The sequence below is a fragment of the Polypterus senegalus genome, chromosome 6 (assembly GCF_016835505.1).
Source record: "Polypterus senegalus isolate Bchr_013 chromosome 6, ASM1683550v1, whole genome shotgun sequence".
Lineage (NCBI taxonomy): Eukaryota > Metazoa > Chordata > Cladistia > Polypteriformes > Polypteridae > Polypterus > Polypterus senegalus.
In genome coordinates this window covers 126,666,461-126,681,910 of record NC_053159.1, presented here as the reverse complement: position 1 = coordinate 126,681,910, position 15,450 = coordinate 126,666,461, and the positions used below count along the sequence as shown (strand labels likewise).

General features: G+C 42.5%; 1 protein-coding gene across 2 annotated transcripts in view; it reads right to left on the bottom strand.

Annotated features, from left to right (window-relative positions):
- Positions 1-270: 270 nt before the first annotated feature.
- The window catches only part of tpst1 (tyrosylprotein sulfotransferase 1), a 158,837-nt gene continuing 143,657 nt past the window's right edge, over positions 271-15,450 (bottom strand). The window contains exons 4-5 of one of the 2 annotated variants that reach the window (XM_039757093.1): positions 11,632-11,682; positions 271-537 (exon numbers count right to left, since the gene is read on the bottom strand). In XM_039757093.1, the coding sequence (XP_039613027.1) occupies positions 526-537; positions 11,632-11,682 (63 nt within the window). In that variant the 3' untranslated portion in view covers positions 271-525. The remainder of the gene's footprint in view (positions 538-11,631; positions 11,683-15,450) is intronic. The other variant, XM_039757094.1, reaches the window with a different exon arrangement.

Genomic DNA, 15,450 nt, shown 5'->3' with positions numbered 1-15,450 from the left:
GAAACTTTCCAAAGGAAATCCGAGGAGTTTTATTTGTTAAACACTGACACATGTATTTTTTTATTTCTTTTAAATACAAAAGGTTCACTTAAAAGTAAATGCAGGTGGAAAAAGTTCTTCCTTTTTAATTTAATAAAAACTCTGAGCATTTGCGTCTGCATCCGTGCTGGTGACACGACATCAAACACACCGCACTCTTTGACCCAAACCCACTTAGCGAGATTTCTGCTCCCAGTCTGTTCTTCTTCTTATTCTAGAAACACATCTGCATAAAAAAAAAATACAAAATACCAACACAAAAGCTCATGGAGGATGGTGACGTGAACTTGGAAAAGCGAGAACTTCCAGTGCTCGATGAGCAGTGGGTGGCATTTTTGGTACAACACTTGGATCTGTGGAGGCCTGGAGCAGGTGAAGCGTCGAGGGCCACTAGTGAGGCTCTTGTCCACTCCGAGCAGAAGACGGCGCCTTCAGAAGTGCAGGTGCTGACACTCCAGGACACGTGCAGACGTCCCTTTGGTCCTCCTAAGGCCCATCCTGCCAGAAAGAGAGGGACAGAGAGAGAGAGAGAAAGGAGGTGAACATTTGGGGAGACTGCGGCACCAGCAGCTTCACACAACTGAACAGCCCACCCTTGGATTGCTCACAGCCCACGTACTGCCCACCATCACCAGACAGCTACATCGCGCCCCCTCGTGTTACACAATTAGGACGTTCTCTAATGTTTGTGTACTTGCATCAGGTCACCACCACGTCACCTCTGCTTCAAGCAGATCTACAGCCGTGAAAATGAATTTGCCCCCTTCCTGATTTCCTCTCTCTTTGCTTCTTCATAAAACTTCATTGTTTCTGATCTCCAAACAAATTTAGTAGAACACAAAAGAACATCTGGGTGCAAACAATGCACATTTTTTAATCATCAGCACTTATATTACCCATGTGAAAAAGAAATTGCCCCCTAAATTTGTCCTGATTTAGCCACATTGGAGGGTTTTCAATTATGAACTTATTATCAATGGGCTTCAAGGTAGGACTCTGACAAGGCCACTCCATCCAGAGCTGGACTTGCTCTTGTCCTGCTGCATTCAATTCACCAGTCAGGCTTGCAGTGTCCAGCCTTAAATAAGGCGGCTATCATTTATATTTTGTTCACTGGTTGATTTAGAGACTGAGGGGGCCATTACTTTTTCACACGGGTGGTATTAGGAGTTGGTGAACGTACTCAGTAAGTCAAATGATCATTTGAAAACTGGGCTTTGCGTTCACTCAGGTTGTCTTTTGTGTTACACCAAAGATCAGAAACGATTTGGTGTTCTGAATGAGGGAAAACAGTTTAAATCAGGAAGGGGGCAAACACAAATTCATTGCCCTGTAGGACCCCAGACTGAACATCACGCTGGAGTCTCCAGGTAATCCCCATGTTTGCATGGTCTTCCCCCTACAGCCCCAAAGATGGGCTGGATGCGTGAACTAACAATTCCAAATGGGCTCCATGTGTACAAGTGGGCTTTCCAATGGACTGGCACCCTGTCCACCTTCTGGACCCCATGTCTGAGAATGTTGTCCTCTTGCCTGAAGTACCTTCTTACGGGTGGACAAATTCTCAGATCCATCCATTCCCATGGAGCTCTAGCAGATCACAAGGCAGGAGCTGATGGAGTAAGCAGCACAGACAGCCCAGCGTTGACGGATCATTATGAGCGCTGAAGATGATGAGGGGATGAAGATGTGCATGACTCACACGTCGGACGATGTGGCGTATGTTGATGGACTGGTGTTTTGTGTTGCAAGGCAGCCTCACTCAACACTAATCGCATAATCCTCCGACGTGTGGTTGAATGAAGTGGTAAATGTAAGGTGGTCCAGTATGGGTGTGCCCACCAGGCACCTCCCTACGCTATGCCCATCAAACTCTACGTCAGCTTCATCATCTCTTTGGTTTTTTTGTGTGTGTCTGTTTGTTTAAATCGAGGGGGATCTGAACTGTGACTCCAGGCTTAACTTGGAAGGGAGCCATCTGTCATGAATGTCATGGTGGGGGGCGCAATGTACAAATAGGGACTACAATCCACCCCACTCCACTCCAGGGTCCCACGTTCAATTCCTGGCCTGCTCACGGCCTCTGTGGAGTTTGCATTTTTTTTTCCTGCTGCCCACTTCTTGCTCATAACTGTGTGAGTTTAGGTGGACTGTCAACTCTGACCTGGACTGGTGTGGGTGTGCTAAGGGGGCCGCATGTACCGGAATGAACTGGCAAACATCAGGGTGGTCAGGCAAAGTGTCACATGCATTTGACCCCCATTACCTCTTAGATAGATAGATAGATAGATAGATACTTTATTAATCCCAAGGGGAAATTCACAAAATAGTAAAATAGTAATAGTAAATAGTAAAAAGTGTCCAGGGAGCAATTCCACATAAAAGAAAGTGGTAGAAGTGATCAGTGAAATAGAGAAAAATAGAGCTAAAAAGGTAAAAAGATAAAGTCGTATACGGAGCTGCTGGAAAGGCTGCCACTCGGATGCGGCGCCGGAAATAATGTTTGTGGTGTTTTTGTCACAATTCTTCTAACTTTTATTAGACTGTAGTTTTGTTGGCTCTGTAGAGCATCCTGTGATGGCAGTTGCTGTGCAAGGCGCTATATAAGATGATCCTAGTGCTGCTCCATAATGGTACTTTGCTTTGCTCACCATCAGGCTCTTACTGCCCAGAGTGCTTTTTAGCTACAACTGGTTTTACATTTGGAGTCTTACAAGGGGAGCGCATGTCCTGACCACGTCCATCTCCGATTAAGTACAACAAGTTACTTTGATATAGCGCTTTACACAGAGAGTGGGGGAGCCACTTCGAACACCACCAAGGGGTAGCATCCACCTCAGTGATGTAATGGCAGACATTTTTTCACCAGTATGCTCACCACACACTAGCTATTAGGTAGTTGAAATGGTAAGAGATAGTTCAGTCAGTTAGAGACGGTTGGTGGGGGGTTATAAGAGGTCCAGAATGGACAAGGTCAGGGTGGATTATCTACCCAAGACATCAAGGTACACTCTATTCTTTTTGTAGGAACCTGGGAATCTTCTATGAATACAGAGAGTCCAGACTGTGGTTTTAAATCTCATCCAAATCCACTCCAACAGCACAAATGTGCTAGAGCATTGTACTTGTAACGCCTCTAAGATGGTGTTCACTACTGAAAGGGGCTGCACAACACAAAAATAAGAATATCAGAAGCTTGACAGAGAAGACGAGACCCTTCACTCCACTTGTTGCTTGTCTGTTCAGCTGATCTCTCCTCCAGATACTTCTTCGTGGTTCTCAAGGTTACTGGTTCAACTGCAGGTCTCGGTGGACTGATTGATTGTGCTGTTTTTGATGACTGTGAACCACAAATGTACACCAACATCTGCCACAGTAGCTTCTTCTGCGCTCGACTTAATGGCACGTATCCCAGTGGGCTCTTGGTACGTCAGATAAAGAGTAACGGTTCTGTGGAAGCCATGAGCAGCACTTATGGTCTCCTCCATGCCATATGATTTCCTCACACTGAGTTTTGTCTCTCAGCCTTCAGCTGACCACACATAACATGCAGTGTACAAACAGGACAGACATGTCAGGTTGGATTACATTCCGTAGCAAAAGCAAGCAGCAGAGATGAGAGGAAAAACACCTTTGATGGCCGCCCAAAGAGTCGCTTGTGTTGTGCTATCAATAAAAGTTCATGTCAGCTCAGTGACTCCACCGATGACTTGACTTTCACTGGACTCGGCCACTACAAAAAAGCCAAATGCCACAAACTTTTTAGAGTTTGTACCACTGGGACTTAAGCAAACGAAGATTAACCGCAGACACTATTGACGTTTTTAAAATTACGAAAGGTATTATATTAGTACCGTGGACCCAGACGGTTACTTTAAAGACACTTGGACACTCGGTGAAGGTCAATTTCATGCAACTGTTTGAATCTTTGTCTTCACACAGAGAACCATAAACACCTAAATGACCAAGTCATGTGGTAGACAGGAGCACTTTAGGGACCCTCAAAGCTGGACTTGATGTTATTTTGGAGGAATTAGGTGGACACAACTGGTGAGCTTTGCTGGGCTGAATGGCCTGTTTTTCGTCAAAACGTTTTCTAATGTTCTGATAATTGCAATAGGAACAACATAACATTCTCAAACCCACTTGATCCGGTTCAGAGTTGTGGGAGGTCCAAGGACATCCCAAAAACTATCGCATGGCCCACTCAACCAGTACTCACGCTGGGCCAATATGGAAACCCTAACTGACGTAAGACATGGGGAGAGAACAAAGCCTGACCAGGCTCGTGATGTAAATGGCAGACGCTGGACACGTGAGGCAGCAGTGCTAGCCACTGCCCTGCCCTTGTGCGAGGAATCATCTTTACACGAGAGGGTCAGCAGCACCAGAAAGTAAGAACTGAACATGAAAGGCGTCTTGAGGAACTCTTAAAGTTACTGTTTAAGAATTACACAGAAATGTGATGAGCCGGTGTGTCAGTGTCGCCTGCTTCATCCAGAAGTTAGTAACTTTGAACTTGATCAGAGCAGTCATGGAGGAACACCAGCGCTAGGTAGCTTCAAGGCTGGTAGGCGGCTAACTGGGAAGTGTAAATGTGTCCAGCACCAAAAGTCTGTGAACACACTAAATACTGTGGATTCGGAAAGACTGTAGACCCCTTCCCCTTTTACACATTTTGTTATGTTACAGCCTTGTGCTAAAATCTATTCACTTCATTTTTTCCCCTCATCAAGCAACACTCAGTACCCCAGGATGACAAAGCGAAAACTGAACTTTAGAAAGAAAAAAAAAAAAGAAAACTGAAATATCTCATTGCAACAAGCAGTCAGTCGTTTACTCGGAACTTAGTTGAAGCCTCTTTGGCAGCACTTCCTGCCTGCAGTCTTCTTGGGTCTGACGTGATGAGCTTTGCACACCAGGATTTGGTGACTGAGACCATCGGAGAGGAAAGCTAATCTCCAAAGACTGGGCTCAAGTCCAGGCTGTGTCTTGGCCACTCAAGGACATTCCCAGAGTTGTCTCTAAGCCAGTCTTGTGAGATCTTTGCTTTATGTCATTATCCTGTTGGAAGGTGAACCTTCGGCCAATTCTGAGGTCCACTGCACTCTGGAGCAAGTTTACATAAAGTATGTCTCTGTACTTTGCTCTGTTCAGCATTCCCTCGATCCTGACTAGTCTCATTCCCAAAAATAAATCCACAGCATGATGCTGCCACCACACTAACCACTGGAATGGTATTACACAGGTGATGAGGTGTGCCTGGTTTCCTCCAGATGTCCCACTAAGAACTGAGGCCAAACAATTTAATTATCTGTTTTGTCAGAACAGAGAATCTTGTTTCCTGTCCTTTGTGTGCCTTTTTGCAAAGTTCAAGCAGGCTTTTATGTATCACCCTGACACTCTGCTCTAAAGCCCAGATTAATCATGTGTTGTAGTAGTGGTTGTCCCAGAAGTTTCTCCCAAGTCCACACAGGTTCTCTGGAGCTCAACCAGGATGCTTCTCCCATGATTGCTCAGTTTGGCTGGGCAGCCAACTCTAGGAAACGTTATGGTTGTTCAAAACTTCTTCTCTTTAAGAATTATGGAGGTCAACGTGCTCTTGGGAATCTTCAGTTGTGCAGAAATTGCTTGTAGCCTTCCTCAGATCGATGCCTCAACACAATCCTGTCTTTAAGCTCTGCAGGCAGTGCCTTTGACCTCATGGGTTGGTTTTTGGTCTGATAACGTTATCAGCTGTAGGACCTTCTATAGACGGGTGTTTGCCTTTCCTAATCATGTCCAATCAATTGAAATGACCACAGGTGGAATTCAATCAAGGTGCACAACATCTCAATGATGATCAAAAGAATGGGGTGCACCTGAGCCAAATTGCAAGCGCCATAGCAAAGGGTCTGAATAGTTTAGTTTCAATGTGATAATCCAGTTTCCTATTTTTAATGCATTTTAATGCATTTGCAAAAATTCCCAAAATCCTGTTTTCTTTTTGTTGCTCGAGGAGGGAAAAAATTCATTTAAATGGTTTGAGCACAAGGCTACAACACAACAAAATATAAGAAAAGCAAAGAGGTCTGAATTTCTGAATTCTTTCTGAATCCACTGGCTATGCATAAGTCCATCCATTTTCTGGTCCCACTTTTCCACTACAGGGCTGAAGGAATAGAAAAACCATGGATAGGACATAGGGGTCCATCGCAGCTCCCAGCTTAGGGACATGGGAGGAAAGCAGAGCAGCCATGCAAACTGTATAAAACCACCAATGCTGTTTGTTGCATCCTGCCATCTGAAAATGTGTCTGATACTTTAGGGAATTTCTAAGTAAATATTTACAGCTGTAAATGGAGTCTTTATGTGCCAATAAATGTAATGTTTGTGCTCCGTTAACATACAGTCATGGCCCCCCAACTACCAAGACTTCTCAAATAACTGGACTGGACCTTCAACTATGAAAATATAGAGACTAGCATAGCATATGTGTAGAGTACTATGGGATGGTGATATAAAACAAAAATAGCAAAACAGAAACTGTTCCTGCAATTTAAATTAAAAATGTTTTCTATTTGTTTTGTGTGTGTGTGTGACATTTACAAATGGTCTGTCTTCTTGCCCGGCTATTAGTTCTTTAGCAGTACAGAGATGCCAGGCAGCTGGTTTAGCTATCGGGTGCTCCTCACTGCAGCACTAGGCCTGTGGGCTCCACGTGCTGTTCATTGGCAGTCTCTGTTCTTTCCTGTAATCGCCATCCAATGAAGCTTTGTGACATGTGGAGAGGACAGGGGGAGATGACAGCTGCCTACCTCTTCAGGACACAAGTGACATGCTGGCTTGTGGTGGCCACCTTGTCCTGGGGCAGTGGGATTATGGAAACATATTGAGAGATTTCTATCATGTCAGTGAGTCATGGAAAACGTCCTGTAACCTGTCCAGCAGTACGCTTGGGCGCATCACTCATTTTTTAGTGGGGGGCCAATTTGACGTTTCTCTGCTTAATGACCAGTGAACAAAGCAGCTGACCACATCGTTTATTTTAATGGCTTAAAGTCCGATATGCTTCAGTCACCCTATTCCACCCTCATAATGGAGTTTAAAACTGGAGACATTAACCCAAATATGCACAGAACGTGCATGGGATAAGCGGACCACTTAGTGTAGTAGTCAGGATGCCTAGTACTTTACTTACAAGTCATCCTGCCTCCTGAAACCTGCAGATCTGTTTCCTTTCAGAGCGGTGTGGTCCAACTTTAGAAGTCAAATATTACAACAAAAAATTAAATCTAAGCAAGCAAAAATCGACAAGTTTTTATATCAATCCATTAAACCCTGTTTTCAGTATTGTAAGATTTATTGACTTATCAAAAAACTTTTATTTATGGTTATTTAGCTTACTTTAAGAAATCTTTTTAAGTACATTTTGCTTACCCCACTGGCAGAACTTTTTTTATATTTATTTATTTTTAAGTTTTTTGCATATGCACTTTTTGCAGAGTGCACCAAAATGGTTCTGAAGTAAACAATAAATAACTGTAACCCCTCCAGCGCCTTCTTGGTGTGCCACGCCACCACGCCGCACTATGCATAGTTTCACTCTTGTTAACAAAGAGTGTGTGGCAAAGTAATGTGGGTCCCCATGAAGTCAAACAAATGGGGAGTTTTTTGGGAAGTCTAGCAAACCATGTGGTTTTGTGACGTCTGTAGCACATCTAAACATTTTCCTCTGGCTACTCTGGCGAGTGTTAGGGAAGAAGATTTGAATGAAGAGCCAACTTTTACTTCTGATACCGAACATCCTGAACATGCTGGTATTGTATCATTTAAATTTTGGATTTTTCTGTACTTTTCCAGTAATGGTATACCATGCAACCCCACTGCCATTATCCCAGAAAAAAAGGAATCCTAAATCAAGTCCAGATGACTCCAGCGTCCACAGTTTATTGCTTTGTTTTTTTTTTTATTTTACTTCAGAACGCTGTACATTCAACTTACAACTAACAGCCCAGTTACAAACTGAAATCCTCAAATCAGCTACTGTTGTCATGACAACTAAAGCCTCTGCCAACACAAACCCCCAGAGGCGGCCGAATGAGACAACTTAGGAAAGTCTCCCCAGCCAAGAACCTCGAAATAAGAGGAGGTGCTACTTCAGGTCACATCCATCACCTTGAGAACAAGACATCTGAAGAGCAGAGCCAGTCTGTCGGTGGACAGGCCTATCACATTGGCCACAGTGACAGCACATCTACAACGGACATACCGTGGAATCACTTATGAGGAGCAGGCCAGCCTCCACGTCACAAAGATATTCTAAGGAAGACACTAAAGAGAAACCCTATTCCTGTCTTGTTTTTGACTTTTAGAGTCGACCCTTGATATATGACCAGCCTGACATGCAAACAACTTGATTTACGACCAAAATTTTTGTTTTTGAATTACGACCAAATCTTGCGTTACGACCCGAATGCGGTCACGTGTATCCGCTTGTGCGATTGTAAACAAACAGCCAAGAGTGTTTGTAAGCGTCAGTCGGAGCCCAGATACATGTGTTTGTGGACGTAATTTCGGTCAGTGCAGTGATTTATCTACATATATAATTCACTAAGACCATGGCAAGCAAGACGGATAATTGCTAAGGAAGGAAGAGAAGGTAACGAAGGTAAAGAAAGCAATCGTTAAGGGATGTTAGCTAGCGAGCTGGCGCGGCACATGATGATGTCATCAGGCTGAGTCAGCACCGCCTTGCTTTGGAGTGTATTATTACAGCAGTTCACAACACGGCCATCTTTGAACTGAGTGCTCAACTACTGTCATTATTAACTTGAGAAACAGCGATCACAATCGAAACGAAGAAGGAAATATGAGAGTGGCGTTCGTGTGACCGATCTCGCTAATATGTACAGCATGTCGAAATCCACCATCTCGACAATTTTACAAAGAAAAGATTTGCATAAGGAGGCTCCTTCTAAACAATAACCACCTTCCGTTTCATTCTCCTCCTCCTGCCTTCCTGCAGCCCAAAGATGTCAAATTAAATGGTGAGTACAGTATGAAATTGTTGTTTCTGGTAGGCTACACACTTTTTATAACTTTTTGGTTAGTACATTAAAAATATTATTGGTGTTTCGGTAAATTATGCACATTATACAACCCTTTTTTTTATCATGAAAAGGTTAAGTAAGTGTTGCTGTGGGAGGTTTGGAGCGCATTATGGGTATTTACATTATTTCTTATGGGAAAAATAGTCTTGACTTACAACCAACTTGAGTTACAACCAGCCCTCGCGAGCGAATTGAGTTCGTAAGTCAAGGGTCCACTGTATTATGTTTTTGGGAACATCTAAAAGGTGAAGAATTATTCAGACTCTTCATATTTGTATTCAATGTACTAAAAACTTGCATTTTTTTTATTTTACATTAGTATGTCTCTCTATGGGGTGGCATGGTGGCGCAGTGGGTAGCGCTGCTGCCTCGTTGTTAGGAGACCCGAGTTTGCTTCCTGGGTCCTCCCTGCGTGGAGTTTGCATGTTCTCTCCGAGTCTGCGTGGGTTTCCTCCCACAGTCCAAAGACATGCAGGTTAGGTGCATTGGCGATCCTAAATTGTCTCTGGTGTGTGCTTGGTGTGTGTGCGCGCGCTCTGCAGTGGGCTGGTGCCCTGCCATGGGTTTGTTTCCTGCCTTGCGCCCTGTGTTGGCTGGGATTGGCTCCAGCACACCCCTGTGACCCTGTAGTTAGGATATAGCGGGTTGGATATTGGATTGATGTCTCTCTATTATAAAAAAAAAAATCTTGGAAGGAGACGAGACGTGATTTTTTCGGAGATACACTTATATGTCCCGCAAGAAAGATATTTAACCACGCCAGGGGCCGGAAATAAAGGACAAAGAGTAGATGGCAAAGTAGAACATCGTAAAGAATTCAAAAATGGCGCGATACACATGCGAGCAGGTTAGAGATAATGGAAGTACAAAAATTCAAAAGTCTCAAAAAAAGGATAGGAAAGATTGCATTAGCGCAAACAAACGGAAATTATTACTCGGTGAAATAACGGAACATCGAAAAGAGATCGAAGATATTGTTCGGATTTAAACTTTAAGTCAGAGACTTATAGATCGACTAACTTGTATTGCCAGCGAGTATTAAATGATTCCAAAAAACGTTGGCGCAGTATGAAGTCCCGTGAGACGGATACTTTCAAGTCACGCCCTACTTACAACTATTTTCAAACCATGGTCATCTAACCTCAGTCGTGTGAATGCTAGTAACAGACAAACTTCCTGTGCTCTCAAGCTCTTATACATTTTATCATTTTATACGTTCTAGATGACACATCAAAGACTAAGCGAAGAAGAAAGAGCATGGACAAACATTCGATAAAGTCATTTTAGTTATTAGAAAGAAAGAAACGATATTCACTCACAGGCAGTTATGCGCTGCATTGTCACGATGCAAGTCCAAACATGGAATCAAAATTCAATGCAATCTTGAAGAAGAGTTAATTCCAAATATTGTTTTTACTAAAGTTTTAAAGTAAAAGTGAAAATAAGGCATACGTAACAATTCCCATGAAAATAACAATCTCTTTAAATTGTATATGTGGTAAATCAAACCTGGGGGTAGGCGAGCAAAGCAAGCAGGGGGCAGAGCCCTCTAGTCTATTAAAAGTAAATAAGCTGCTCATATAGGTATTTCTACCCTTCACATTCAGATTTAGTGGTGACCCCTTTTGCTGGTTCCAAGGAAGGTGACATCCTTTGCTTGTTCTTTTTGACAGCTCAGGCAACTTGGGCACAACAACAAAATTCCCCACCGATCATTGGGAAAGCTGCTGACTTTATAAAGCACACTCCATTCTTTAAGACTTGTGTCACTCCAATGGAGCTTTGGTCCTGTGCTTTACACCATAATCTGCTAAAAAGCGATTGTTTCAAAGGGTTCAGCCTTTTATTCATTTTCTTAGATCATCGGTTTTGCTTCACTTCAGTCAGTGTGTTCCACGTTTCTTACTTTCTATAGAGTTGCTGTAGAAGTCAGGGACGGGACAGCGTAACATGGAATGATGACAGTGCAGTATTGCAGTCTGTGATGTGAAGACAAGCGTTGACTTCTTTCTGGCCTCCCTCCCATGACTTCCCTAGTCATGACTTTACATATTTCTATAATAACTTCCTTTAGCATGATGACCTTTTCTGCCGGGTATCAGGGAGTTCACGCCTGCCACATATAGGCATGTTCAAATATTTGGAATTCTTCTAAACTAAATCCTTGAAGGCTGCACACACTCTTGAGGAGCACAAGCTGGTCACCTCAACCTCTCCTGCCAGGGGACACGAGAGCCAAAAAGTGGGCCTGATGAGGTTTGGCACCAGAAGATGGGAAATCATTTTTGCCATCTGTTCCATCCTGACTCTCTGTTGTTTAGGGAAATGCTTCAGAAGAAAGCATTTAACCTTATTATGTTTCCATGAGATGGTGAACAAAAAAACAACACGGTCCAAAAAACTAAAGATTCAGCAGTATGGGAAAAAATGGCATGCAACAAAAAAAGAAAACAAAAAACAAAGGCAAAAGAGCTGGAAGATTCTGAACAAATTACCGTACCTGCAATTGTTCTTTAAGAAAATCAGGTAGCTGAAATTCCCCTTTAATGACCTGGAAAAACAAAGCAATGTTTTTAGCACCTGATGCAGACAGGTCATGTGACATTTCAGAACTAGCAAAGCTTTGTTTTTGACAGGATCCTGGGGCCGCAGTGTTTTGGGCCGCTCCTGTGATCCGACGCCACTTTCTGCTGGTGCCTGAGAACTTCTCAGTCACACCAGGCTTTTTAATAATTAACAGAATATAAAACATAATCATGACAATCATGCTGAACCTCTCTGAAACAGCTAAACATGTTGTAAATAAGGAAAAGATGTAAGCAAACTAAAGTTCAGGTTGATTTTATTTCTTGAAATCAAGGCTGTGTGAAATTTGGCTATAAACCCTTGGATTTATAATGCAGAGCAACTGCAGAACTACACTTTCTGCTTATATGAGGTGGTCCTTACCATTTTTGTGGTGCTGCCATGATGTCTGCCATTTCTGCAGCCTGTGATAAGGTGTGACAGGAGTTCTCTTGTGAATGTTTAAAGCAAGCAAAAATGGAGGACAGCCAAAGTCAAACTTCATGCTGTATGCATCATCGCCTCCTAACTGTAGTGTGTCTGGATGGAACATAATGGGCACCTGGCTGCCTTCTGATCAGGACAATAGAACACAGGTAAACTGCACAACTACACAGCATGGTCATCCTGCATGGCTGCTCTTCATTGGCGCCCATACCTGTTGACAGTTTCTACCCAAAGGTCTTAAGGTTAAGGCACTGTCAATTATAAGAACATATATTGTGTGTCTATACAGCATATAAATATATATAGATACTGTAAGTTGCATGCAAGTGTGTACTTTTTGATTATTTATTGTGTTTTTCTCATTTGTTTTTTGGAGACACACAAGTAAATATTTCATTGCATTATGTGCACATGGCAATAAACTTGGCTTTGTGCTCACTACCTGCTCACATATTGGTGACAACTGACTCCAGCCTGCCTGCCTTCCTTCCATTTTCCCATCTACTTATCCAGTTCAGGGCAACAGGGAGCTGGCACCTATACCAGCAGCCCTGGGCACCCGTTCAGTATCGTACACTGTTACACACATGCTCACTGGGAGTTGCCAGCTAACCTAACACCTACTGTACTTATGTGAGATGTGCGAGGAAAATCATGCAGACATGGGGATAAAACGCCAGCTTGACATAGGCAGTGCCTGATGTGATTTGGAATCCCAAACATAACAAAAAAGGTAGTGAGGCCTCCTAAACTGACCCACAGAAAGGCTTTACTAGCCAGGCCTCCTTTGCCTGCCAGGAAAGGCCTCACTTTGGAGGGGCCTAATTCCAACTTCAGTGGCATGCCTCAGGTTCTGCAGGCCCAAAAGGGATTGAACCCTTCAAAAAAACTTGAAAATCCTAAATATATATCAAAAAACCCCACAAGTAGGAGAGTAACTGTGAACCTTGGCTTTGAAGAAAAGGGTATCAATTGATCTTTATAAAAATGATTTTATTTACAAGGAAATGCTTAAATGAGCAAAAGGAAAAGAAAAATCCTAAATAAACAACATCCCAATATAAAATCCAGAAAAGAACATCTTCAAGACAGAACAAGAAAATCAGAAAACCAAAGAACAAATTACAATACTCACAACCCCACAGATAACCAAATGATTGACTGCTAAATTCTGCCTCTGGCACAAATAGAAAGCCAGCAGCTGTGACTTACTCCTCCACCACAAACATGCTCAAATTTAAAGTATCAGGACACCAATGCAAAATCATGTATGAAACCAATAAAAGAGAGAAAAAATGTTAACTCAAAACGAACAATAATGATGATGAAACTTAAAATACACATAAAATTAATCTCCATACATGACGGTGTCCCTGCTTGGCATTCTGAAGCTATTTGGACTTACAGGATCAGTTTGGTATTTTTCAAGTTAAAGTTTTATATTCACAATCATGGCTTATAGTATTTTTCTACGTGAAGCTGTGTTCTACTTTTTACAGATTTTAAAAACTATCATACCTCTTCTTGCAGTTTAAATTGGGCTTAATGGAGCATGACCTCTAATGTGGAGAAAAAATGCTTTAAAACGACTGAAAACATCCATGTTGCGTATGTCGAGCATATTCATGTCATTTTAGGAAGAAAACATTTGGCTATTTTAGAAGGTGCTTCTCTCCCTCCACAGCCGCAGGGTGTGGTGTCTTCTAGCACATGGGAGTCAACCTCAAGACCCAAAGGCCGGATCCAGCCCTTGGACCTTTTTTCACACACTTGGTAGTAACAACCTGCGCCAGTTTCCACAAAGAGAAAAGAAGTCGATGGCACAGAGTGGAAGCAACAAGACACATTTGAAAAGCACAATGCTGGGCAGTGCGATCACAGATATGGTAGACCCAACATTGCATACAAATACAACAACAGGTGGTTTTCTTTTTCTGATGCTGGTATGAATTTGTGATTGCACTGTGGCTACAGCTGGAAGGACTGATGGCAACGTGGAACTTTGTCGTGTATGAGGTGCCAGTTATTAAAAAGTATTCAGCATGCATGCCAAAATTGTGAATAAAAAATACTATCTGAATACACATGTTCCAGTGGCAAATGTTTTGATTCACTTACAGCCAAATGGTTTCATGGCATATTGCCAGCTCTTCTGCTATACCAGGCACTTGGCACACTTACAAGCAGAGTATCTTTTGTTACAAGCTACGGCAGAGCATAATTATTGATGAAACAGAATTGAAAAGAGAAAACAAGGGAAATGTGCAGGGTGATGCTCTGATAAGGCGTAGGACAAATGCCGTCTGCTGGTGTAAAAGTTCACCCTGACAAGCAAACAGGAAATGATTCCTTACGTCAAGAAAAATAGTACCCAAATATGGAAGACATATTTCCCTAAACTGAAACCTTTGCTGCTTCATAGAGGAAGTACGTGTTAAGCTTTAAGGCTTTTGTTTTCACATTTTGACCTGTGGCCACTGAGCTCCATTTTTAAAATGCAAGAACAAGCTAGGTATTTTTTTAAATGTACAAAAATCGCTTCACTTCAGAACTAAGTTTTATGTGTCAAATTAATAAAACGAATAAAACTGTCATATATTAAAATTAATATGTATGGTGATTGTGATAAAATAACTGAAACTTGAAGAATGGCAAACAGATCCTTTACATGATTTCTGTGTCAGTACCCTGCTGGCCATTGGTGAGCTCCTGTGACTGACGCCTGCTTATTCACTGGATGCCTCTTCTTTATTAAAGTGGCTCTTATCTGTCCAGGCTAATAATTAGCTAGGGATCGTAGAAGACAAACATTTGGGTCATACAGTTAATATGTAAGCACAATTCAATAAATCCAAAGGTAATCTTGTACAATGGTTCCTGCTGTCTATTTTAAACCAGTACACTGCATAATAGGCATAAACATGAAGGATAAACTAAGAAGGTACGTCCGATTTATTATGTAGCATTTAGTTATCCCTAACATTCTACCAATTACTATAGCAAGTCACCTTGGCTGAACTGAACAATCGTAAGCTGGATTGTTTTGTTGACATCTTGACTGTGAAAGTTCAAAATCCTGCGGACAGTGTGGTGCAGTGGGTAAGGCATCGGAGGAACCACCACTGCAGACCACTGAAGCGACTGGCTTTCTAAGTGCACTCGTCTCATCTAAGGTTCCTATTCCCACCCTCACGCCGCTATTCCAATAGCACTCTCTTCATCAAGGGGTACCAGCCCCCCTTCCCTACTCTTGTAATCACACTCACCAACTGCTCCGTGTGGGTCATCAGTAAACATAAAAAGGTCC